The sequence below is a fragment of the Coregonus lavaretus genome (assembly GCF_964263955.1).
Source record: "Coregonus lavaretus genome assembly, chromosome: 18".
NCBI lineage: Eukaryota > Metazoa > Chordata > Actinopteri > Salmoniformes > Salmonidae > Coregonus > Coregonus lavaretus.
This window is the reverse complement of record NC_140005.1, coordinates 22,630,117-22,658,092: the sequence shown is the minus strand read 5'-3', so window position 1 is coordinate 22,658,092 and position 27,976 is coordinate 22,630,117. Positions and strand designations below refer to the sequence as shown.

General features: G+C 42.1%; 1 protein-coding gene across 1 annotated transcript; it reads left to right on the top strand.

The window, feature by feature from the left end:
- On the top strand, window positions 1–27,894 carry LOC311145513 (protein lin-52 homolog). Its single transcript, XM_084181772.1, has 6 exons — window positions 1–40; window positions 3,920–3,994; window positions 4,087–4,124; window positions 4,223–4,289; window positions 4,399–4,482; window positions 26,841–27,894. The coding sequence occupies exons 1-6, from the start codon at window positions 10–12 to the stop codon at window positions 26,894–26,896; spliced, it is 351 nt and encodes a 116-aa protein (XP_084037898.1). The 5' UTR covers window positions 1–9; the 3' UTR covers window positions 26,897–27,894.
- The last annotated feature ends 82 nt before the right edge of the window (window positions 27,895–27,976 follow it).

Genomic DNA, 27,976 nt, shown 5'->3' with positions numbered 1-27,976 from the left:
ATCACGTGTATGGATCTGAAGATGGCGTCTCCAAATGGAGGTAAATTCTAATTCCGTTGTTGGGTGTATAAATTGACATTTTGATACCGAGATGCTTCTGAAACGCGTATGCTTCGTAGTTATATTTGCTGAAACATTCTTAGTTCATATGTTGTACAAATAATGTCTCACGTTTTTCACCAGGCTATGCTCACACAACAGGTTTTGTCTGCCAAACCAAAACAAGCCAGCTAGCAATGCCTTTCTTCCTAACTTACTTGATAAGATAACTAGCTATGCCGGTTGTCAACCATTAGCAATCTCGGCCTATCCAACTTAACAGTAAAGTCAATTTTAATGGACATTGACCTAGCTAGGTGGTCAGTAAAGGAACAGTAGCTGTAATGACTAATTCATGTGCATGCTAGTAGCTACAGACTGTACGCCAGATAATGTGAAATAACCAAAGATTTTGGGTGTCCAGTATTGGGCGTTACAGGATAGCCCCATATATACCACCACCAATAGATTTGTCAACTTACCTGTTCTTGGCAATACTTTCTTCGTTCTTGATTCTGTGAAAAAAGTAGCTATCTTAGAAATGTCAATTTCCAGTTGCAGGTGGTTCTACAAAAACCAGCGAAAACTCAAAGATATTAAATCCATGTTTTGTACTTTGCGAGGTGGTTCCTCTCCATTTTAGCTGCTGCACATCTAGCATTTCCCAACATCTTTGCAGGATATAGTCCTTTCTAAGTGACGACAGCGCATCACACAGTGTGACCAAAACACAAGGTCTTCACACATGCAAGTGGCATATATCACTCGATACTAAACATGGATTGAATATATCTGAGTTTAAGCTGTTTTTTTTTAGAACCACCTGGAAACGTAAATTTCTAATATACTAAGTTCTTGATTCGGTGAAAAAGTTATCGCCAAGAACAGGTTAGTTAAACAAAAAGGGTGGGTGTAAAATAATTGCTAGCTAGTTAGTAGATAGGCCTACTGTATTTATATCTAAGGTTATCTACAGTACCAGTCAAAAGTTTGGACACTCATTCAGGGGATCTTCTTTATTTTTACAATTTTCTACATTGTAGAATAATAGTGAATACATCAAAACTATGAAATAACACATATGGAATCATGTAGTAACCAAAAAAGTGTTAAGCAAATCTAAATATATTTTATATTTGAGATTCTTCAAAGTAGCCACCCTTTGCCTTGATGACAGCTTTGCACACTTGGCATTCTCTCAACCAGCTTCATGAGGTAGTCACCTGGAATACATTTCAATTAACTGGTCTGCCTTGTTAATTTGTGGAGTTCTTTCCTTCTTAATGCGTTTGAGCCAATCAGTTGTGTTGTGACATGGTAGGGGTGGTATACAGAAGATAGTCCATATTATGGCAAGAACAGCTCAAATAAGCAAAGAGAAATGACAGTTCATCATTACTTTAAGACATGAAGGTCAGTCAATCCGGAAAATGTGAAGACTTTGAAAGTTTTCAAGTGCAGTCGCAAAAACCATCAAGCGCTATGATGAAACTGTCTCTCATGAGGATCGCCACAGGAAAGGAAGACCCAGCGTTACCTCTGCTGCAGAAGATGAGTTCATTAGACTAACTGCACCTCAGATTGCAGCCCAAATAAATGCTTCACAGAGTTCAAGTAACAGATATCGCAACATCAACTGTTCAGAGGAGACTGCGTGAAGCAGGCCTTCGTTGTCGAATTGCTGAAAAGAAACGACTACTAAAGCACACCAATAAGAAGAAGAGACTTGCTTGGGCCAAGAAACACGAGCAATGGACATTAGACCGGTGGAAATCTGTCCTTTGGTCTGATGAGTCCAAATTAGATATTTTTGGTTCCAACCGCTGTGTCGTTGTGAGACGCAGAGTAGGTGAACGGATGATATCCGCATTGTGTGGTTCCCACCGTGAAGCATGGAGGAGGAGGTGTGATGGTGTGGGGTTGCTTTGTTGGTGACACTGTCTGTGATTTATTTAGAATTCAAGGCACACTTAACCAGCATGGCTACCACAGCATTCTGCAGCGATACGCCATCCCATCTGTTTTGCGCTTAGTGGGACTATCATTTCTTTTTTAACAGGACAATGACCCAACACACCTCCAGGCTGTGTATGGGCTATTTGACCAAGAAGGAGAGTGATGGAGTGCTGCATCAGATGACCTGGCCTCCACAATCACCCGACCTCAACCCAATAGAGATGGTATGGGATGAGTCGGACCGCAGAGTGAAGGAAAAGCAGCCAACAAGTGCTCAACATGTGGGAACTCCTTCAAGACTGTTGGAAAAGCATTCCAGGTGAAGCTGGTTGAGAGAATGCCAAGAGTGTGCAAAGCTGTCATCAAGTCAAAGGGTGGCTACTTTGAAGAATCTCAAATATAAAATATATTTAGATTTGTTTAACACTTTATTTGGTTACTACATGATTCCATATGTGTTATTTCATAGTTTTGCTGTCTTCACTATTATTCTTCAATGTAGAAAATAGTAAAAAATAAAGAAAAACCCTTGAATGAGTAGGTGTGTCCAAACTTTTGACTGGTACTGTATGTCAAACATCTGCCATAACCATCTTTCTAGCCTGCTAGCTGTCTAGCTATAGAATGTAGATACCAGTAGTTGGAACCGGTTCAGGGAACAGAACAGAAAATCGGAAAGGAACAAACAATTTAGAGGAACAGAACCCGAGAACGAAAGTGATCTATACTGTTCTGGAACAGAACCGTTATTTTAAAAGTATGGGAAACAGTTATTAACGTTATTTTACATTCCAGACATTTTTTTCCAGTCCCACAAAAAAACGCAACAAAGAGCCTGTGCAAAGCCCTCACTGTTACTCAGAAACGTATTCCAGTGTCTGCCTGCCTGCCAGCTGAAAATCTTTGCCAGTGTTTGTGTAGGCTACCTCCCCCTCCCTCCGAAGCATGCATAGTGTAATGTAGCTACTGACGTTACAGGCGTGATTCAGAAATTAGGGAGAGAGATTTTTTATTAGAGAACAATAGATTAACTTTTTCAATGTTAGTTAAGGATACTATAGTTGTTACGTTTCCCATTGGATTTATTAACTACAAAAAGGTAAGCCGTGTTTTTATTTCAATTCTGATGCCCCTCTGCTCACACAAGCTTGTGTCTGGTCTAGCTATCAAACTCTAGGCGGCATTATGTGTAATGTAATGGAACTGAGAGTCATGATCAAGAGCTAGCTCTGGTCCAAAGTTAGTTAAGCCAACTCTCTGAAGTTCAAAGACATTCAAAGTTCCTTCATAGAAGCCGCTCCTCCGTAGGTATAATTATATGGGCCTAATTCAGATAATGCATGTCATAACAACAAGATGCCCAGCACTTCATGCCCAGCGCTCTCCTCACCTACAAAATGTCAGTCGCATGTCGCACCCTACACTACACTTGTCTATCCAATGCATGTAAATAGCTTGCCCGCTCCATAGCAAGCAGCTCTATCCATTGGTGAAGTAATTTAATTTTGTTTTCAGAGGTTTAAAAAGGAACAGAAAGGAACAATATAATCCGTTACTTTTTTTTGGTTCGAACCTGGTCAGAACTTTGTTTTGCTGGTCGGACCAGTGGAAGGAATGAAAACAATAATGGTTCTGTTTAGAATTAAACGACTGGAAAATAATATTGGTTCCACCCCTGGTAGAGCCTACAAAAGCCTACATACAAACACACTGTACATTGAGAAGAACGGATTATGACTCCTTTCATAACATTATGTTCAATTCAAACCCAATCACAAATCACTTATACTAAATGAGCCCTGTTAATGTAGCAAGCAAGTGCAATGACTTAGCGTGCACAGCACTTAGCTAAAGGCTACTCTTTCACATTTAGCAGTGTTGAATCGGTTGATGACGACTAAAATCATTTTTTCCCCTTTGTAAGGTGATGATTTTGAGTCCTCTCTGCTGAGTTTTGAGAAGCTGGATAGAGCATCTCCTGACCTATGGCCAGAGCAATGTAAGTTTGTCTTCTCCTCTCTGTGTTTGCTTCATAAAGACATGTAGCCTATCATTGCAATTTACTCATTCCTGTTTCTGATTCTCACACAGTGCCAGGAGTCGCGGAATTTGCTGCATCTTGCAAAAATGTGAGTGTTTTTCAAAGATCTATAGCTAGCATTGATAAATGAATAGACCTACATTGCTGAGAGAATGCACATTCTTATTATTATTTTTTGTCTTGCAGCCAATTACCAATTCTCCACCCAAATGGATGGCTGAACTGGAGAGTGAGGACATTGAAATGTTAAAAGGTAAAGTACAGTAGCGTCATATGGTACACTTACTGTTGAGCATTGCCTACCTGTGAAAATAGGGTAATAAGTATTCACTGACTGTACTCCAACTCTATTCCTCCGACAGAGCTGGGGAGTCTGACCACAGCCAACCTGATGGAGAAGGTCAAAGGGCTACAGAACCTGGCCTACCAGCTGGGCCTTGAGGAGTGTAAGTATATACACATGATACACATAAACACACACACAACCAGTTGGGCACCAGAGCCCTGCACGGGCATACATTTTAAGCCCTACCCATGCCCGCGATGTTCAGGCACTACCCTACCCGGGCCCGATTGCTTCTGCCAAATTTAAGGCCCTGCCCGAAATTAGAAATAGTTTCCTCCATTAGTAAATCCATCACTTGCTCGCTGCTTGCTCTGCATGTGCTCTGCTCATGGCGGCTCTGGATCTGTGAGTATTCATAGCAACGGCTCCGCTTGAGCTGCTCTGCTCAATGACAAGACATATAGAGAGCTGTTAGCTACTTTTCATCACTGTAAACTCCGACAAAACTCAATGAACATTAGTATTTTCTGTGAAATAATCTCTCGTTTTATATTTGATGAGGTTGAAGCACTTCTGACACCATGTTATGATCATAGTCAGATACAGTATGAATGTACTGTGCAGCAGAGGCAAGGAAATGACTCAGCTTCAAAATGTTAGTGATCAATTTAGTGATACCTGAGCCCTGCCCGTACCCTAGTTATTGATGAAATAACCGGGGCCCGTCAGGCTTGTGTCGTGTAGCCCAGCTCTTGTCACTCCATAGGCTACCTCTAGATGGTGCTGCTAGCCTTATGGCTAATTTATGTCTGAACAGTCAAGGAACATCTCAAGTATTTGGTGCTACAGTCATTCTACTCATTTTACATTTCACGAACTAGACACCGCTTAGTAAGATTCAATGTATTTCTAATCTTTCTGAATATTGATGTTATGAATTAGACAGCAATAGATCGTAAATGGAGAGTATTGGAGTGATTCCTCATGAAATCCAGACAAAAAAATGATGATTTTTGGAATTTTCACTAAATGTAATCCATAGAATAGTCCATTAGAGGATGGATTGTTGAGATATATTTGTACATTTGTATCTAAAAGCATCATTGATAAATAATTAATTAAAGTTGGCATATTTATGACATTTTGGCCTTAACCAGGCCTCCTTTAAGACTCCATAATGTTTCATCTTTCATCTGATGCTACAAAGCAAAAAATTGGTGTCATTTGAAGCTTTACCGCTTGCTCTGTAATATGAGTAGTATTTTGATTTAAGTATATAAAGAAAATACTGAATATTGAAAAATCTAAACATGAAAATATATAAAAACAATATAAAACAATATTTGGTAAATATTTCAATATATTGTTGAACATACAGTGCCTTCAGAAAGTATTCATACCCCTTGACTTATTCCACATTTTGTTGTGACAGCCTGAATTCAAAATTGTTAAAATAATATATTTTTTGTCACCCATCTACACACAATACCCCATAATGACAACGTGAAAACATGTTTTTAGAATTGTTTTCACATTTATTGAAAATGAAATACATAAATATCTCATTTACATAAGTATTCACACCCCTGAGTCAATACATGTTAGAATAACCTTTGGCAGCGAATACAGCTGTGAGTCTTTCACCTGGATTGTACAATATTTGCACATTATTATTTTTGTAATTCTTCAAGCTCTGTGAAGTTGGTTGTTGAGCATTGCTAGACAGCCATTTTCAAGTCTTGCCATAGATTTCCAAGCATATTTAAGTCAAAACTGTAACTAGGCCACTCTGGAACATTCAAAGTAATCTTGATAAGCAAATCCAGTGAATATTTGACCTTGTGTTTTAGGTTATTGTCCTGCTGAAAGGTGAATTTGTCTCCCAGTGTCTCCCAGTGTCTGTTGGAAAGCAGACTGAACCAGGTTTTCCTCTAGGATTTTGCCTGTGCTTAGCTCTATTCAGTTTATTTTTATCCTAAGAAAACTCCCTTGCCGATGACAAGCATACCCATAACATGATGCAGCCACCACCATGTTTGAAAATATGAAGAGTATTTCAACACAACGCTTTGTATTCAGGACATTTTTTGAATTTTTATTTAGTGCCTTATTGCAAACAGGATGCCTGTATTCTGTACAAATGTCCTTCTTTTCACTCTGTCATTTAGGTTAGTATTGTTTAGTAAGTAACTACAATGTTGCCCTCATGGTGAAATCCCTAAGTGGTTTCCTTCCTCTCCGGCAACTGAGTTAGGAAGGACACCTGTATCTTTGTAGTGACAGGGTGTATTGATACACCATCCAAAGTGTCATTAATAACTTCACCATGCTCAAAGGGATATTCATTGTCTGCTTTTTTATTTTTTATTTTTTACTCAAGACATTTCAGCTTTTCATTTTTAATTAATTTGTCAAAATGTCTAAATTATGGGGTATTGTGTGTAGGCCAGTGATACAATCTCAATTTAATCAATTTTAAATGCAGGCTGTAACACAACAACATTTGGGAAAAGCCAAGGGGTGTGACTACTTTCTGAAGTCACTGTAATATACTTTACAGGCATGTCAAAGTTCCAGAGTGGGATCTCTGCTAGTTTAAAGTTATGGCCTATTTTATACAGAGAAATTGGCTATTTTTTATTTGATTTATTTAACCTTTATTTAACCAGGTAAGCCAGTTGAGAACAAGTTCTCATTTACAACTGCGACCTGGCCAAGATAAAGCAAAGCAGTGCAATAAAAACAACAACAACACAAGGTTACATATGGAATAAACAAAAACTAAACGTACAGTTAATAACACAATAGAAAATCTATATACAGTGTGTGCAAATGTAGTAAGTTATGGAGGTAAGGCAATAAATAGGCCATAGTGCAAAATAATTACAATTTAGTATTAACACTGGAGTGATAGATGTGCAGAAGATGTGCAAATAGAGATACTGGGGTGCAAATTAGCAAAATAAATAACAATATAAATAACAATATGGGGATGAGGTAGTTTGGTGGGCTAATTACAGATGGGCTGTGTACAGGTGCAGTGATCGGTAAGCTGCTCTGACAACTGATGCTTAAAGTTAGTGAGGGAGATAAGTGTCTCCAGCTTCAGAGATTTTTGCCATTCGTTCCAGTCATTTGCAGCAGAGAACTGGAAGGAATGGCGGCCAAAGGAGGTGTTGGCTTTGGGGATGACCAGTGAGATATACCTGCTGGAACACATACTACGGGTGGGTGTTGCTATGGTGACCAATGATCTAAGATAAGGCGGGGATTTGCCTAGAAGTGATTTATAGATGACCTGCAGCCAGTGGGTTTGGCGACGAATATGTAGTGAGGGCCAACCAACGAGAGTGTACAGGTCACAATGGTGGGTAGTATATGGGGCTTTGGTGACAAAATGGATGGCACTGTGATAGACTACATCCAATTTGCTGAGTAGAGTGTTGGAAGCTATTTTGTAAATGACATCGCCGAAGTCAAGGATCGGTAGGATAGTCAGTTTTACGAGGGCATGTTTAGCAGCATGAGTGAAGGAGGCTTTGTTGCGAAATAGTAAGCCGATTCTAGATTTAACTTTGGATTGGAGATGCTTAATGTGAGTCTGGAAGGAGAGTTTAATGTCTAACCAGAAACCTAGGTATTTGTAGTTGTCCACATATTCTAAGTCAGACCCGCCGAGAGTAGTGATTCTAGTCGGGTGGGCGGGTGCAAGCAGCGTTCGATTGAAGAGCATGCATTTAGTTTTACTAGCGTTTAAGCGCAGTTGGAGGCCATGGAAGGAGTGTTGTATGGCATTGAAGCTCGTTTGGAGGTTTGTTAACACAGTGTCCAATGAAGGCCCAGATGTATACAAAATGGTGTCGTCTGTGTAGAGGTGGATCTGAACGTCACCAGCAGCAAGAGCGACATCATTGATATACATATAGAATAGAGTCGGCCCGAGAATTGAACCCTGTGGCACCCCCAGAGACTGCCAGAGGTCCAGACAACAGGCCCTCCGATTTGACACATTGAACTCTATCTGAGAAGTAGTTGGTGAACCAGGCGATGCAGTCATTTGAGAAACCAAGGGTATTTAGTCTGCCAATAAGAATGCGGTGATTGACAGAGTCAAAAGCCTTGGCCAGGTCAATGAAGACGGCTGCACAGTACTGTCTTTTATCGATCGCGGTTATTATATCGTTTAGGATCTTGAGCGTGGCTGAGGCGCACCCATGACCAGCTCAGAAACCAGATTGCATAGCAGAGAAGGTACGGTGGGATTCGAAATGGTCGGTGATCTGTTTATTAACTAGGCTTTCAAATACTTTCGAAAGGCAGGGCAGGATGGATATAGGTCTGTAACAGTTTGGATCTAGAGTGTCACCCCCTTTGAAGAGGGGGATGACCGTGGCAGCTTTCCAATCTCTGGGGATCTCAGACGATACGAAAGAGAGGTTGAACAGGCTAGTAATAGGGGTTGCGACAATTTCGGCTGCTAATTTTAGAAAGAAAGGGTCCAGATTGTCTAGCCCAGCTGATTTGTAGGGGTCCAGATTCAGCAGCTCTTTCAGGACATCAGCTATCTGAATTTGTGTGAAGGAGAAGCGGGGGGTGGGGCATGGGCAAGTTGCAGCGGAGGGTGCAGAGCTGGTGGCCGGGGTAGGGGTAGTCAGGTGAAAATGCTTATTGAAATTCTCGATTATCGTAGATTTATTGGTGGTGACAGTGTTTCCTAGCCTCAGTGCAGTGGGCAGTTGGGAGGAGGTGCTCTTATTCTCCATGGACTTTACAGTGTCCCAAAACGTTTTGGAGTTAGTGCTACAGGATGCACATTTCTGTTTGAAAAAGCTAGCCTTTGCTTTCCTAACTGATTGTGTATATTGGTTCCTGACTTCCCTGAAAAGTTGCATATCGCGGGGGCTATTCGATGCTAATGCAGTACGCCACAGGATGTTTTGTGCTGGTCAAGGGCAGTCAAGTCTGAGGTGAACCAGGGGCTATATCTGTTCTTAGTTCTGAATGGGGCATGCTTATTTAAGATGGAGAGGAAAGCACATTTGAAGAACATCCAGGCATCCTCTACTGACGGAATGAGGTCAATATCCATCCAGGATACCCGGGCCAGGTCAATTAGAAAGGTCTGCTCGCTGAAGTGTTTTAGGGAGCGTTTGACAGTGATGAGAGGTGGTCGTTTGACCGTGGACCCATTACGGACTCAGGCAATGAGGCAGTGATCGCTGAGATCCTGGTTGAAGACAGCGGAGGTGTATTTAGAGGGTAAATTAGTCAGGATGATATCTATGAGGGTGCTCATGTTTACGGATTTAGGGTTGTACCTGGTAGGTTCCTTGAGAATTTGTGTGAGATTGAGGGCATCTAGTTTAGATTGTAGGACGGCCGGGGTGTTAAGCATATCCCACTTTAGGTCACCAAGCAGTACGAACTCTGAGGATAGATGGGGGGCAAGCAATTTACATATGGTGTCCAGGGCACAACTGGGGTCTGTAGCAAGCGGCAACAGTGAGAGACTTATTTCTGGAAAGGTGGATTTTTAGAAGTAGAAGCTCAAACTGTTTTGGCACAGACCTGGATAGTATGATTGAGCTCTGTAGGCTATCTCTACAGTAGATTGTGACCCCACCCCCTTTGGCAGTTCTATCTAGACGGAAAATGTTGTAGTTCGGAATGGAAATGTCTGAATTTTTGGTGGCCTTCCTCATATTACAGAGCATTGAGCAAGCGGTACATTTTCATATGTCACCAATGTTTGTTTTGTAGCAACTACAGATGAAACACTATGGAGTCTTAAAGGACGCCTGGGTAAGGCCAAAATGTCATAAATATGCTAACTTTGATAAATTATTTCTCAATTATGCTTTTAGATACAAATGCCACATACATGTAAAACATCTTTCCTCCAAATGACTATTCTATGGATTGCATTTTGTGAAAATCCCCAAAATCATGGTATTTTTTTGTCTGGGTTTTGTGAGGAATCACTCATTGTATGGTTATAATGACGAAGGCTATCTTGTTGTCTAACTGGGTGTAGAAAGCAGTTAGAGCACTCCATGTATCTATCCCTTATTTGCATGGCGTTGATGATGGTTTTATAACTCAGTGTAAAACAACAGCAATTCAAGATTGCATTTAGAAGTCTGGTGATGTGGGGGGCAGGTCTCACATAACACAACAAGTATTGAAGCATGTGATGGATGCAAAATGTGGTTTGACAGATTTTCTGCATCCATTGTCCTAATCCATAAAGTGTGGATTAGAGAGATGTAGCCTAGCTAAGTGCTCCTATTTTTCCTAAGAGGAATATGGGTACTTAGCTCGCTATGGACAAAGCACACCATGCGCAAACCCAGAAACAAAAAGCCATGACAGGGATTTGCTACAGACTGAAATTATTTCCTCTCAAAGTATTTTTGAATTCTAACTTCGCATTTAACGTTGGCTGCACTCATTTTGCACACACTCTTGTTGCAGACTAGAGAGCTCCCTGACAACCAGATGTAAATATATGCTCTCTGGACGGAGTTCTATCTTAAATCTGGAGTGGATTTAGCATCCATTCAGTGCTTAAAACAGAAACTGTAATCTTGTACAGTGAGGACGAGGAACCCTCTGCCCCCCTTTGTGATTCTGAGAGATGTAGAGCATGTTGGTTATGCAGAGGGGGTGAAGGGCGGATATGTCCCGCTCCACTGCGAGCGCACAGCTGATTTGTCAAATTCCATAAAGACAGGATGATTAAAGTAGACTCATTCTGGAAAGGATTACGGCAAACATGATTTGTCTGGGCTTTGCCCCGCTCGCTCAGAAAAATTAGAAGTATATTTGTGTTTAATGGCAACGTTTATGTTGATCAAGCAAGCCACCTCAAAATATTGCCGCCAAGATATAGGGAATGACTTGACTGCTTGAGTGACAATGAATTGCCTCAAAGTGCACGTGGACTTGGTGGGGATGACAGAAGCAATGACACTGCTCGAATGTCCCATTATTATGTAGCAGGCATTATGAAAGCTCAGATTAGTGTCATTGACTTCAGCGTAGCTGTAGAAGAAATGTGTTATCTGCTTATTCCAGGCTCATATTTACAGGTCAGGATCCTCTCGGTCTACCACACATATTATAGCAGCAAATACAAATTAAACAAGCTGATCATACAGTCTGATCCAGGGTCTGTGGGACCAATCTCACCCAAACGCGATAAGCTTCATTTACAGGCATTTATGGGAAAATTAAGCTATCTGATGTCCCTCACAATTTTCAGATAAGCTTGACTCATGCCCTGAGCAAGCAGTGATCTGTTAATGATCTTTAATTCGATTAAATGCTTCATGTTGTTTACCATATCACATCTTTGTTAGTTATAAAGATGTTAGCAGCCATAAAGGAAGGGATGTTGTCTTTGCAACCATGTCATGTGCCTCGGGATGACGTGACACAATGATGGTTAGTATTGGTCTCAGAGCAGCTTGTAATGGCGCTCTCTTTAATGTGCTCTGGTTTAATTTTCTAGTTTTCCCAGCTGTCAGAGGAGGCCTTGTAAATCTCAGCTACTTTTTCATCATGTTTGTTTGCTCTTCAGTGCCCGTAAATGAGAGAGAGAGCGAGAGAGCACCAGGGCAGGGGACAGGATTTACTACCCCCCCCCCCTTTAAACATGTGGCCCATTAAACTGAGCTGGTTAATGGGTAGAGCACAATCAGCCAGTGAAAACACCCCCCCCCCCACCCACCCCGCCTTGATGCCTGTGGAGGAAGGGGACTGACCAGACGTAGACACCTCTGACCTAGAGGACACTGCTTTCACCTGACCCTTCAGGAGGACTTGGAACACTAGCCTAATGTAATGGAAAATGGACAAATGTAGCCTAATCTTTGGAGATCCGAAGGCAGAATGCCTGTAGAACAGAGCCCCCAAGTGTGGAAGGCAAGTGGGGCAGCACTTTGCATGTACACTGGGGGAAAAAAGTATTTAGTCAGCCACCAATTGTGCAAGTTCTCCCACTTAAAAAGATGAGAGAGGCCTGTAATTTTCATCATAGGTACACGTCAACTATGACAGACAAAATGAGAAAAAAAATCCAGAAAATCACATTGTAGGAAATGTAATGAATTTATTTGCAAATTATGGTGGAAAATAAGTATTTGGTCAATAACAAAAGTTTCTCAATACTTTGTTATATACCCTTTGTTGGCAATGACACAGGTCAAACGTTTTCTGTAAGTCTTCACAAGGTTTTCACACACTGTTGCTGGTATTTTGGCCCATTCCTCCATGCAGATCTCCTCTAGAGCAGTGATGTTTTGGGGCTGTCGCTGGGCAACACGGACTTTTAACTCCCTCCAAAGATTTTCTATGGGGTTGAGATCTGGAGACTGGCTAGGCCACTCCAGGATCTTGAAATGCTTCTTACGAAGCCACTCCTTCGTTGCCCGGGCGGTGTGTTTGGGATCATTGTCATGCTGAAAGACCCAGCCACGTTTCATCTTCAATGCCCTTGCTGATGGAAGGAGGTTTTCACTCAAAATCTCACGATACATGGCCCCATTCATTCTTTCCTTTACACGGATCAGTCGTCCTGGTCCCTTTGCAGAAAAACAGCCCCAAAGCATGATGTTTCCACCCCCATGCTTCACAGTAGGTATGGTGTTCTTTGGATGCAACTCAGCATTCTTTGTCCTCCAAACACGACGAGTTGAGTTTTTACCAAAAAGTTATATTTTGGTTTCATCTGACCATATGACATTCTCCCAATCCTCTTCTGGATCATCCAAATGCACTCTAGCAAACTTCAGACGGGCCTGGACATGTACTGGCTTAAGCAGGGGGACTGCAGGATTTGAGTCCCTGGCGGCGTAGTGTGTTACTGATGGTAGGCTTTGTTACTTTGGTCCCAGCTCTCTGCAGGTCATTCACTAGGTCCCCCTGTGTGGTTCTGGGATTTTTGCTCACCGTTCTTGTGATCATTTTGACCCCACGGGGTGAGATCTTGCGTGGAGCCCCAGATCGAGGGAGATTATCAGTGGTCTTGTATGTCTTCCATTTCCTAATAATTGCTCCCACAGTTGATTTCTTCAAACCAAGCTGCTTACCTATTGCAGATTCAGTCTTCCCAGCCTGGTGCAGGTCTACAATTTTGTTTCTGGTGTCCGTTGACAGCTCTTTGGTCTTGACCATAGTGGAGTTTGGAGTGTGACTGTTTGAGGTTGTGGACAGGTGTCTTTTATACTGATAACAAGTTCAAACAGGTGCCATTAATACAGGTAACGAGTGGAGGACAGAGGAGCCTCTTAAAGAAGAAGTTACAGGTCTGTGAGAGCCAGAAATCTTGCTTGTTTGTAGGTGACCAAATGCTTATTTTCCACCATAATTTGCAAATAAATTCATAAAAAATCCTACAATGTGATTTTCTGGATTTTTTTCTTCTCAATTTGTCTGTCATTGTTGACGTGTACCTATGATGAAAATTACAGGCCTCTCTCATCTTTTTAAGTGGGAGAACTTGCACAATTGGTGGCTGACTAAATACTTTTTTCCCCCACTGTATATTATGCATGCACATATGTGTTAGTATGGGCGGGTGTGGCAGGCCCCTGTCCCCTGGGCCCCCCCTCCACGGCTGTGTGACGCTGCCCCAATGTTTCCCAGAGGGAGCCTGGCGCGTGCCCCCTCCCTAGACCCCAGCTGCTGCTCCGCCCTGTGATGAATGCCCCTGTTGTTGGCCGCTGAGCCCGGCATCAGGCCCTGGGTCCCAGGAGAGTGCTGACTACTGTGATAAGTGCTGTTATTGGAGGTAATTGAAAGGAGAGTGGTCCTGAGGGACAGGCCTCAGGCTGCTGCTGCTGCTCTAACACACTTGTAGGTTTCACTGATCCCCACAACCACCGGCTAACTTGACTGACTGGGCCTTGGCTCCTTGCTAATGCAGTGATATCCTTCTCTATGATGCGGCCTGATATGGAGCCAAGCAGCTTCCCTATGCCGAGACCATTTAGTGTAGACTGATATCATTTTTAAAAATAATTCTTCAGAGTCAGATGATGACAAGTACTGTACAGAACCAGCCTCCTGATTTTTCACTGCAATGGATTTATTGTTGGAAATAGATTCTGATTTTAAATAAATGGGGCCAATGTGTGACATTGGGATTAACATTTCGAAATGGTTTGAAACTGAAATAAAAAAGATTTTCATGCAGTTCCAAATGTGTGCAAATTGGTTATTAACTTCACCTATACCACAACATAGTCCTAGGACTATATATCCTTTAAGAAAGGTTCATAAAGATATTGGCAAGTCAAATTCAAGGACTTTCAGGACCTTTTTCAAGCACTTCATTGTAATTTAAGGACCTCAATGTTATACAATTGTATAATTTATATAATTGTGTATATATAGGGCCTAATATAGAACCCTCCCCCCCAAAAAGCATGCAAAAAGTGTCAAAAAAGTAGGCCATTACCGCTTTAAGAATAATGATTTTTTTGAGGGGGGTCTTGCCAATGCATTGATATTCAATTAGTATTACATACTTAAATATGTGAGAATAATGTGGACATTGCCTAACTAAATAGATTGGATGCATGGCTGATTTTCTGTAGCCTATGTGGCCGACGCAGGAACACATAATAAAGTCATGAATAGCGGTAGCATTAATCTCACCATTACTGTTTTTATAATGAGAAAGTGACCAAAAACCAGGTTCCTTTTTTAATGGAAGGATTTGTATGGAAAGCCAAGCTGAAGCCAACAAATGTTGTCGTCCTCATAGTAACTGCACATGGTTTTACTGCAACAGAGTAGCGCAACACCCTTCAATTGAAATGGCGGGAAACAAAGAAAGTGACCACATCTCTCACAAAAACGGATCAAAAATGAAATCACAGATAATTATAAGGGAGCAGGAGAACTTATAAATTGGCTACAAGGACTTTTCAAGCACCATATTTAGGAAATGTCTGATTTTTAAGGTAGGCCTATTCCAGTACTTGAATTTCTGAGCTCCAAATTAAAGTTCAAGTAGACTACTTCAAGCCCCTTGTATTGTTTAAAATTGCAGGTGTAACATGGAAAACAAAATGTACAGTACCAGTCAAAAGTTTGGACACACCTACTCATTCAAGGGTTTTTCTTAATTTTTTACTATTTTCTACATTGTAGAATAATAGTGAAGACATCAAAACTATGAAATAACACATATGGGATCATGTAGTAACCAAAAATGTGTTAAACAATTTATGAGATTCTTCAAAGTAGCCACCCTTTGCCTTGATGACATCTTTGCACACTCTTGGCGTCCTCTCAACCAGCTTCACCTGGAATGCTTTTCCAACAGTCTTGAAGGAGTTCCCACATATGCTGAGCACTTGTTGGCTGCTTTTCCTTCACTCTGCCGTCCGACTCATCCCAAACCATCTCAATTGGGTTGAGGTCGTGGGATTGTGGAGGCCAGGTCATCTGATGCAGCACTCCATCACTCTCCTTCTTGGTAAAACAGCCCTTACACAGCCTGGAGGTGTGTTGGGTCATTGTCCTGTTGAAAAACAAATGATAGTCCCACTAAGCGCAAACCAGATGGGATGGCGTATCGCTGCAGAATGCTGTGGTAGCCATGCTGGTTAAGTGTGCCTTGAATTCAAAATAAATCACAGACAGTGTCACCAGCGAAGCACCATCACACCTCCTCCTCCATGCTTCACGGTGGGAACTACACATGCGGAGATCATCCGTTCACCCACACCGCGTCTCACAAAGACACGGCAGTTGGAACATAAAATCTCCAATTTGGACTCCAGACCCCAAAGGACAGATTTCCACCGGTCTAATGTCCATTGCTCGTGTTTCTTGGCCCAAGCAGGTCTCTTCTTCTTATTGGTGTCCTTTAGTAGTGCTTTCTTTGCAGCAATTCAACCATGAAGGCCTGATTAACACAGTCCCCTCTGAACAGTTGATGTTGAGATGTGTCTGTGACTTGAACTCTGAAGCATTTATTTGGGCTGCAATTTCTGAGGCTGGTAACTCTAATGAACTTATCCTCTGCAGCAGAGGTAACTCTGGGTCTTCCATTCCTGTGACGGTCCTCATGAGATCCAGTTTCATCATAGCGCTTGATGGTTTTTGTGACTGCACTTGAAGAAACTTTCAAAGTTCTTGACATTTTCCGTATTGACTGACCTTCATGTCTTAAAGTAATGATGGACTGTCGTTTCTCTTTGCTTATTTGAGCTGTTCTTGCCATAATATGGACTTGGTCTTTTACCAAATAGGGCTATCTTCTGTATACCCCCCTACCTTGTCATAACACAACTGATTGGCTCAAACGCATTAACAAGGAAAGACATTCCACAAATTAACTTTTAACAAGGCACACCTGTTAATTGAAATGCATTCCAAGTGACTACCTCATGAAGCTGGTTGAGAGAATGCCAAGTGTGCAAAGCTGTCATCAAGGCAAAGGGTGGCTATTTGAAGAATCTCAACAAATATATATATTTTGATTTGTTTAAAACTTTTTTGCTTACTACATGACTCAATATGCGTTATTTCATAGTTTTGATATGCTCACTATTATTCTACAATGTAATAAATAGTCTAAAAAAATAAAAATAAATTGAATGAGTAGGTGTGTCCAAACTTTTGACTGGTAGTGTATTTCTCATGTTATTTCATTACCAGGTCATATTGTGAATAAGCCCAAAGGGGTATGTAATTTGTTGTCATTATATCCAGAATAATTCATATGAATAGCATTGGGTGTTGTCCAATCCAAGGCACAAAAACACATGAAAACATTACCTTAATACCTTCTCTGTTAAATCTAACGAGACCCTGCTCTAAATCAAGCAGACAACAACAGATGATCAACATCAACATCCAACGTTAATCCAGGAACAACTGTCTTCACCGGCGTAACAAATGAGACACAAATACTCTTGACATTCCTCGCAAACTCCTTTTTTACGCATGCGCTTTCACAATAGCTGTTTGTCACTTGACTGTCATTCGGAAAAATCCTTCCTGGATCAGATGATGATGTGTGAAAATATCACGGCGTAACTAATCAGCTGGACACCAAATGCCCATCCAACAAGTATTATGCATAATTATTGAAGAACCACGTTAATGACAGTATTGATTTAGGTTTTAAGTATCAAGGTAAGGTGACTCTTTTGGTTAGAAGCATTCGATTTTGCAATTGCATACATCATTTTTGATTTGTGTGCCTTTGAAAACTGTTTTCACCCCGTAACATAAGGAGACACGTAATGTTACCTAGTTACACTGCATTTCTGACATCTCTATACAAAAAACTGTCCAACAGCTAGATCCAGGATTCTTACAGGGTTCAAGTTCAATGTCTAATTTAACTGAATTATACTTAATATATGATATAACAACAATTTACACTGCCATAAATGCAAGGACAGGATAGTAATGTTTTATGTCACACCATTTTTGACAAATCCATCAAGACACCAACCATGATAAAGGGTTAAACAGGTTTTAAATCAACTCGTGAATTTGATTGAATATAGCTATGATCCCCCTCTTATATCTTCATGTAATGAGATGAAACAATTGGCAGATTATTATCAATGACTTATCAACAGCTGTAAGAAGTTGTCTAGTGTAGGAAATCCTCACTGTTACCCTAGTTTATATTTGCATGTCAAAGTGCGTAAAGTGCATATTAGTCCAACATATCGTTCATTTTAAGTATTGCACTTGGAATAAAATACTTTCTGGCCCTGTTGGTTTTTGCTTTTGGCTGCCTGTACCTGTGGCCAGAGGGGAGGGGTTGGAATTTGGGGTGGAGTGGATGAAAAGAGTCTGATGTGATTTTACTCGCCTTCTGCAGAGCTCTGCACAGATAGACAGATGACAGGTCTTCTTGCTGCTGCCCCATTATTTTACTGCAAGACCTGACAATCTTCCTCAATGAGGCTGTCATAATCATCCAGGTAATCATCCAGGTTTGGTTTGATACAAGGGAATGCCAGTCAAGACCAGTCCTGTTCTGCTCTGTATTGGCTGGCAGTGGCAAAGAGCTGTCCTGGTCTAAACACCACTGTGCCACCACCACAGTAAAGCCAGGATGACCCCTACATCCCTGCCTATGTTGAGGTGAGGCTGAAGGTCAGTGCTGACATCTTCTAATGGCCCAGCATCAATCTCCTTCTTATTAACAGGCCAGGGCTGCTGAATATGATTGCATTCACACTGGCCCACGGTGCTAATGTGCCTTCATCAATCCATCAGGGCGGCCTGAGCGACCGCGGGGCGGGCGGTTATGAAGTGCTGCTCCCTGACAGCCTCTGAATGAGGAACAGGGGACGCCCTCCTCTCCTCCTCTGTCCTCCTCTCTGCACCGGCCTGCTTTATGAGTTCATAGTGGAGATGAATGGCAAGGCCTACCCGCTGGAGAATTGTCCGTGGTGAAGATGCCATTAGGAATGGCGTGATGGGAAACTGAAACAGGAGTCAAACGGTGCTGTGTGTTGATCAGTTTTCTGTATAAAATTATTAAATTTTTTTGCAATTTGAGATACATGTTTTGGGGGAAATATTGTTTGGCTTGAAGAGATTAAATCGCTGGTATGAGAAAATTGTCCCTAAAAAAACTTTTATGTTTAGCAAAATATGTATAAAGTTAATCCAGAAGCCTCAAACCAGTGTAGCATGGTTAACGCAGGTTAGTTTCCTGACTGTTTATGTTTAGTGCAGCTGTTGAAGCATGTAGCAACAGTCAGTGCTGAATCGCAATCGTACAATCAGAATTGTGGTTCATCAAATTCTTGAAATTCAACAGTTCACTTTTATCCGTTTAGAATGTTTGACTATTACACCAAGATTGTCTAAACAGCCTAGAAGCTATGGTGCTGTACCCTCTGTCTCTGTATCAGTGTTGGAGGTGTGAGGGAAAGAAAGCTGCACACACCGCCTGTTCTTAAGCCCTGCCTGCCTGCCTGCCGCCTCCCTGAGCAGATCGGAAATGACACCTCATTTCCATAAACGCATTAGGAATTCATTGGATTTTCTTTCCCAGCTAATCATAGTGGCGGTGTAAAACCTTTTAGGCTTTTTAATGAATTAATTTTGACTGATTGCCTATTAATAAGGACACCTCTTGAACAGGGATAGGCTGTGGCAGGGGTGGGGAGGTGTAGATGTGTTTGTTTGTGCGAGCGAGTGTGTGTGTCTCAGTGCACACAAGCAGGAATATATTGGAGGGAGAGAAGAGGGTGGAGGAGAGGAGCGCTCTCTCGGTTGGGACATAAAGAGGAACCAGGGGCTCCCCTGGGAAATCACTGGCTGTGTCTGCATCTTAAATATCCCTGTGAAGTATCAATAAGTAGGTAATTGAATTGTGAACACAAACATGAGCGTCAGGTGTAGGCTATGTTTTGTGAGGCGGGGGGTGTATATGGGGGGGGGAGGGGGGGGGGGAGTGAATGTGTTAATGGAGGAAGGAGGGGTGTGTGTGTGGGTGGGGGGGGTGTCATCTCCGGTCCCAGGGGAAGTGGACATTGAGAATGGATGTTAAATCCATTAAGTAAAGCTTACAGCCAGTAATAGCTGAGTGGCACTTGAAGATGGGCAGCAGGGGTCAGATTAGTCTGCTTGACTCTTAATGATAGTGAATTGGGGAAGTCAGGGCTGGAGGCTGGGACGCCAGTTAACCCAGGTGGTCATCTGTCTCTGGGGCTAACAGGGGTCTGGCTGCCTCCTCTGGCGTGTGCCTGGAGGGGTGGAGGGGCCTCACCATGATTACTACCATTCTACACACAGGGGAGGGGGGGGGGACGAGATGATGTGACAATGACATGTCACACATTTAGGCTATACATTTACATTGGGAGAATGCCATTTTGAGAAGTGCTGGTGGACGAATATTGTAGTCAGTATTGGATATTCATTTAATATAATAATAATATATAATATGCCATTTAGCAGACGCTTTTATCCAAAGCGACTTACAGTCATGCGTGCATAAATTTTTCTTTTTTGTGTATGGGTGGTCCCGGGGATCAAACCCACTACCTTGGCGTTACAAGCGCCGTGCTCTACCAGCTGAGCTACAGAGGACCACATTTGGATGAGGGGGACATTATGTAATTGTATATCCCATCAGTCCCATGTTGTGATGGCATCCCCTTGGCCAGCTCAGCCAGGGCTAAATTATAATTGGAGAGAAACTAATCAACAGGGTGAAGACATGGCCCTCACAATCCATAAGGTGTCATTTAGTATGGCTGGCAGCTGTAACAAGTCACTGATAAATAAGTACAGAATTAGTGATTGACCTTTCTAATCAACTAAACACATCTCTAACTCCCTCTAATCAGTATTGATTGCCCCTGCCCTGTAACAGCGTCCATGTGTGGGCATGAGCACATGCATCTGTGTGTGTTTCTGGGGGGGGGGGGGGGTGGGGGGGGTTTGATGATGTCTGCCATCTATGTTGGTGTCTTCCACTCCGTGTGTGTGAGTCCAGTTGCCTGAGGGTGGCTGGCTGATCATTTCTCTTCCCACTTTTAATATTTATCTTAAAATGCAAATCATATGAGTTTCTATGTGACAGAGGGGGATGCTAAACTGAACTCTAATTAATGAGTGGCTCAGAGGGGTTAGTCTTGATCGAGGGGGTCTCTGGGGGAGGGGATGGTACAGCCACAGACCAGGCTGCTCTCCTTTATTGTTGTGGGGCTAGAGAGAGATACGGAGGGAGAGAGCCACCAATCTCTCCCATTAACAGGCCTCTCCAGAAACCTGTGGTCCATTTAACAAGCTCTTAGCAGAGAGATCAGAAAGACAAACCTGGGATTAGGAGACCAATGACTCAATAGTATTCTCTAAAGCAGGGGTATTGAACTCTTAGGGTTTCACAGAATAAAAATAAGCTATCTCAGTCCTCTTTAACGTGAACTCTGGGGTAAAAAAAAAAAAGAAGCAAAATAACTCAGTTCTCTTTGTATTCACATTGGTATGTTTAGAAAGGAACCAAGATATGTTTTCCAACATTCACTCAATGCACTCTGGGTAACAGTACAGTACAAGCCATTCCATCAGAACGTGTTATCGGACCACTAGAAATACCAACGTACATTTTGAAAGCTAATAGATTGCATTTAGTTAAAAGATTAGACATAATTGTAATCAGAAGAGAATATTAACATGTAAATATTATTGGTGACAGATTAAATACCAGTAGAATAAGTGTATATTAAATAATGCTGTAGGCCTAATTGAAAATTGTACACCCAATGTAGGCTACTGCCCCTTTAAGAGCTAGAATGGATTTTGTACCCTATGTTGTGATTCTCACCAACTATGTTGTCTTCTCACACCATTCAAACCCCACAATTGAATAAACAGTGTATGAAGCTCTCTTAGCCTATAGATCAGGGTTCTTCAATTCCGGTCCTGGAGGGCCGAAACACTTCAGTTTTTTATTTCTACCTGGTAGTTAATTGCACTCACCTGGTGTCCCAGGTCTGAATTAGCCCCTGATTAGAAGGAGAGGATGAAAAACAGAGGTGTTTCGGCCCTCCAGGACCGGAATTGAAGAACCATGCTATAGATCAACATATTGCAAAATAATCTGAACATCGTGTCAGTACAAAACTCCACACATATTTTGGAATTTCTTTGCATCCTTGACAATCGCTAATCAATATCCAAAAACAGCACACGTTTTTTTCTACGAACCTGCACATCATCATCTTCTCTCTCCAATCTGAGGGGTTATGGCAGTGGAAACTGTGTTCCAGTAGTCTAGTGTGTGGTGCGGGAATAATGACAACTGAACCTGAGGAGCTTTGTGTTTGAGCATTGCCCTAAAAAAGGGAACCGGACTGCGGAATTCAAGCAAACCGAATTCAGACCACCTCTCGAGATGGTCTTAGTTTGGTTCACTTTGGGGGCTCTTTTGAGGGGTCTGAGTTCCTTTGGGGTGTTCAAACTCCACAAAAAATTAAGCAAAACGCACTGAGTTCACAAAAATTGTCTGAAAGGGACCAAGTGTGAAAACACCCTTACCCTACGATGTCCGGAGCCTTCTGGTTTTCTGTTCTGCCTGATAATTAATTGCACACAGGTGTCCCGGGTCTAAATCAGTCCCTGATTAGAGGGAAACAATGAGAAAATGCAGTGGAACTGGCTTCGAGGTCCAGAGTTGAGTTTGAAGGTTCTAGAGGTCCTGTCTCCATCCACAGGAAGTTTGGAGATTATGTAATTTGTATATGAATGCAATACAGTGATAAATCTATCGTTTTAGGTTATAGTTTTATCTTTCTATTTCGTGTCATATCATCAAATACAAGGTCATAGCAGACTACTAATCATGCTGTTGTATCTATCTTCTCTATTTAACATGTAGATCTCTCTTCCTCTGTGTGGAGTGTAGGCCTAATTAGTGAGATTAAACACTGTTCTGGTAGCCTTTGGCTCACCAAACCCAACTCCTCCAAATAGAGAAATTAAATCTGTGCACCAGTCGTTTTGTGTCATCCTAATTCATTACATCCCACCTGATTCTGATTGTTTCATTCTATCTAAGACCCCGTCTGCCTGTCTGTCCGGGGGCTCTGATTATTTTTGTTTAGTGTTATTCGAAGAGACAGCAGCGCCACGCAAAATTAATCAATCCCAATCCAATTAGCGTCATGTTTAACCTGATGATGGACACCTCAAGGTGAAGTGGCCCGTGCTCAGCCGGGGCATTATCATTCCAGGCGGGCGGCTCATCTAAATTACAATCCACCCTGGTTTTTCATTAGCCGCTAACCCCTTCACCGTGCACCACACCGCTCTGCACAGCCCAACAAACACCCAGACACCCAGGCTGCTCATCAGCGCTGGTGTCAGGTTCAACAAGCAGAGACAGACACTTCTACAACTGTGGACCTTCTGTGTGGGTGGGAAAGCTTGGGACAGTGGGACAGGCTCATGTGTATTTGTATGCATGTTTTTCCAAAAAGATACAAGATTGAAGGCAGCGTTGATGAGCAGCCTGGGTGTCTGGGTGTTTGTTGGGCTGCCCACTTGAAATAGGAATTTACTTTCAGTGTGGCCTGTATTGCTCTTCATGTCCAGGTGGGTATGCTTAGCAACTGTATGAAGAAGGTGATTTTTGTGCGGGTTTGAAGAGGCGATCCCTGCTCCCCACTTGGCCCTGCCTGAGCTTTGATTCTCTGCTGGTGCTTCTTCTCTTTCTTCTCCTTCTTCTCTTATTACCAAGAACAAAGAGTAATTACTGGACCAGGATGAGGCCTCTCCAGGGTCACACTGATGCTGGAGGATATCCCTGTAGCGTCCATTGTGACATAATCTGGCTATTGTTGACTGAACCTCCTGAAATACTCTCCTTACCAGATAGAAGCAAAGTGACAAAAGGCCTTAAGTTGGGGCCAATCTGTTGTCGAGCTATGGGGTTGGCACGGATCCAAAACTATTGCACAGAGCTTGTTTTGTAGACCCACACCAAGCGCTTTTCATTATGTCTCTACACAGTACTTCTCCTCGCTTTTCTAGCTAACCTTTATGGTCAATGTTGGGAGTGCTATCTGATCAGTGTCTTCGGTTCTTACTAGGGTATTTCAGTGTTAAGTGTATAGTAATGGCAGTCAGTGAGGAGAAATGTGGATATCGCCATAGTCTCTTACACATAATGCGCTCTATGATGGAAGTTGTGGATTAGGTATGGGCACGGTTAATCGAATATCCAGATATCCAAACGGACCTTCGTATTCAATTACTTGAGTGAGTGTCATCTTTGAAGAATAAAAAATTGTAGGCCTATTTTAAAAATGAAAAAGCTTTGTCTAAATTGTGACATTTTTACCTACAAGGATATGCCATGATATTTTAAATTCTTAATTTAATAAAACAACAAACTTTTGAAATTTTTTATGTGTTGAGCTACTGCTGCGCATTTATCACTCCAGGCTGCCCTGACATTGTTATGCTGTTTTCCCCACTTCAAATTGCAATTACAGGCACTCACCTAACAGAGTTTCCACAAGACTAGACACAGATCAATGCAAAATACTCTCCAGACAACCTTTTTGTAACAGAATCAGTTCTATCATGGCGAACATCAGACTTCTCTTTCGCTGTTGCAGTTAGCCAAACTACCGGAGAAAAGCAAGCAGCCTGTCCGCTGTTTACCTCTGCCATGTGTATTTGTGTCATTCTTATAGGTCAAGAGTCATTATTATTATCGACTATCCGGATATCCGAAAAAATGTCATGATATTATTTGATTAGTAAAATAATTTCAAATGCCCAACCCTATTGTGGCTTGAATAGTTTGCGTTCCAGAGAATGGTATCTTTCAGACAACAAATACCCCTTTCACTCCCACTATCTTTTTCTTGAACACACGTGCATGCACGCAAACACCAACACACATACATACTGAGATGCTTGAATACTTGTATCTGGCTGCCTTGAGACGACAATCACAAGGGGTGTGTCTTTGGTAGTTAGCTGCGTCTTATGTTGTTTTCCATGTCCAGAATGAACAGATGTTGGTATAAATTACCTTCCTGTTAGACATCTCACAAATGAAATGCATGCTTTGCATTGATAAGTGATTCTGCTCTGAAGCGAGGAACTGAGAGATGGAATGCTGTAGCTTGTTTTAGTCTAAATCCCTGGTCAAAGCATGTTTTGACAGCATAAGGTTTGTAGTGTTCCTAGTAGTGATGCGCGGGTTGACTCATAACCCGCAGTCCCAGCGGCTATATGTGCAGGGCGGACGGGTTTAGGATCATTAAATATCATGTGGGTGGGTGGTGGATAGGTTGAATAAAGAGAAAAGTATACCTTAAATCCATAAATGTATAATCTTGTGCAATTTATATGTATAGGCTACATTTAGGTTTTTCTTTCATTGTTATAGGCTATCTGGTATTAGTGCATAAGCTTAACTGTACGTGCGCCAAATAGCCTTCACGCCAATCACCAAATGCTTTTGGGAACAGGCAGAAAAAGTTAATGTCAATCCACAGAGGCAAAAAGGACTTAGTCGAAGTTTAATTCATTAAGACAAAAGCTGCAAAAGGAGAGTTGAAAATAAAGAGAAGGGAGGGCCAGAAAAGTAATGTTTGGGAAAGATTTGGTGAAGTGGTAAAAGAGGATGATTGGAGTGCCGCTATTGGACTGCCCCGGTCAACTGTAAGTGCTGTTACTGTGAATTGGAAACGTCTAGAAGCAACAATGGCTCAGCCGCGAAGTGGTAGGTCACACAAGCTCACAGAAAGGGACTGCTGAGTGCTGAAGCGAGTAACGCGTAAAAATCGCCTGTTCTTGGTTGCAACACTCACTACAGAGTTCCAAACTGCCTCTGGAAGCAACGTCAGCACAATAACTGTTCATCGGGAACTTCATGAAATGGGTTTCCTTGGCCAAGCAGCCTCACACAAGCCTAAGATCACCATGCGCAATGCCAAGCGTCGGCTGGAGTGGTGTAAAGCTCGCCGCCATTGGGTTCTGGAGCAGTGGAAACGCGCTCTATGGAGTGATGAATCACGCTTCACCATCTGGCAGTCCGACGGACGAATCTGGGTTTGGCTGATGCCAGGAGAATGCTACCAGCCCCAATGCATAGTGCCAACTGTAAAGTCTGGTGGAGGAGGAATAATGGTCTGGGGCTGTTTTTCATGGTTCGGGTTAGGCCCCTTAGTTCCAGTGAAGGGAAATCTTTACGCTACAACATACAATGACATTCTATACGATTCTGTGCTTCCAACATCGTGGCAACAGTTTGGGGAAGGCCCTTTCCTGTTTCAGCATGACAATGCCCCCGTGCACAAAGTGAGGTCCATACAGAAATGGTTTGTCGAGATCGGTGTGGAAGAACTTGACTGGCCTGCCCAATCCCTGACCTCAACCCCATCGAACACCTTTGGGAAGAACTGGAATGCCGACTGCGAGCCAGACCTAATCGCCCAACATCAGTGCCCGACCTCACTAATGTTCTTGTGGCTGAATGGAAGCAAGTCCCCGAAGCAATGTTCCAACATCTAGTGGAAAGCCTTCCCAGAAAAGTGGAGGCTGTTATAGCAGCAAAAGGGGGACCAACTCCATATTAATGCCCATGATTTTGGAATGAGATGTTCGTTGAGCAGGTGTCCACATACTATTGGTCATGTAGTGTATCTAAATCAGGCAACAGAAAAACCTGCACCCCCTGTCAAATATATTTCATTTCACTAGCATATAGCGTATTTACTATAGTTCCGGGTTAGGGTTGGGTGCGGGCCTCAGATTTTCACTATCACACATAGTCGGGCGGTTGCGGATGGGTTATTAGCAATTGCGGGCGGGTGTACAAACAGCTGACCCACGCATCACTAGTTCCCAGAAGCCTATAGATAATCAGTGGAAATACTTTCAATGAACAAATTGTTTTTAGGTAGGTTACCTCAAGTTGAATAAGAGGTGCTCCAAACGTTTGATTTCTGAAATATTCAGTTGTTGATATTTACATCGTATCATTTGTTCATTCTCCAGCCAGGGAGATGACCAGGGGAAAGTTCCTGAACATCCTGGAGAGACCCAAGAAGTGAAGACCCCAGGACTGCTCTTTACACAGTATGTCTCTGCACAGAGAGTAATACAACACCCAGACGACTGACTTGAGACTCAGAATCAGACCTATGCCTTTATGTATACACTCATACTACAACCATCATCAAATCCCTGGACTTTGCATTTGAATAGAGACACTGGGGCTAAATTCACTCACTGCAGAGTTCTCCTCTAACGCACCCTACACACCCTACGCAAATGGGGAGCGTCATATACGATCCGTTCCAAAATTTGAGCCGCACAAAGTACGTAGAGCATTATGTATTTGGAGCATTATTTTCACCCCCTGTTGCATAATTAGGCGAGACAATGCCTTGGACTGTTCCCGGCTGGAGATGTTGCAGAGGCTCTGGCTGCGCTGGTGAGCGCTCACTCTCCACAAGTTACACATCTCCACAGGCCACTAATAAGCCCCTAATTGTCTTTCCAATTCAAACGGACAGAGGCAGCCACTCTCCAAAAGGCTGCACCCCCTGCCTTGTTTGCGTAAAGTGTGTAGCGTCCTGAAGAGTCCAAGGGCTGCAACACTTTTCACCCCCTATTCCATTTACTTTTATAATGATTTGAAATGGTGAGTCGATTTAAATTTCCTTTTTAGCTAGCTAGTAGGACTATTTTTTAAATTAGTCTATATTCTGTATTTATTCTTATTTTTTATTTGTATTTGGAGCATTATTTACATTTTTGCAATTTGTCAAAGTAAATTGTGTAATAAAGTCTTAAAGTTGAAATTGTTTTTCCTCCTTCTTTTTTAGAGCTGGGCGATATGGCCAAAATATCATATCACAGCTTTTTTATTTATTTATTGGACAGTATGACGGTATTTGACACTATGTTATGTTTTTGAATAGTAAAAGTTCTACATTTGCTTTATGAGTAGTGCGTGACCCTAGGGTTGCAACACATACATTCAAAGTGATTGTAATATGTCTTTCTCCATTGTGATTGTTTTATACTGTTAAATTCAACTTCAACCAAAAATAATTTTCATTAATTTCTGCATTTCCTGCACTGATTTGGGATCATTTCCACGCTACCACAAAGAGCTGCACGATATG

Bases quoted from the DNA above. Each gene is read 5' to 3' on its own strand.
- LOC311145513 (XM_084181772.1), top strand. From the start codon at position 10: ATGGATCTGAAGATGGCGTCTCCAAATGGAG. The intron at 41-3,919 runs GTAAATTCTAAT...CCCCTTTGTAAG, and splicing joins GATGGCGTCTCCAAATGGAG to GTGATGATTTTGAGTCCTCT. The intron at 3,995-4,086 runs GTAAGTTTGTCT...ATTCTCACACAG, and splicing joins TGACCTATGGCCAGAGCAAT to TGCCAGGAGTCGCGGAATTT.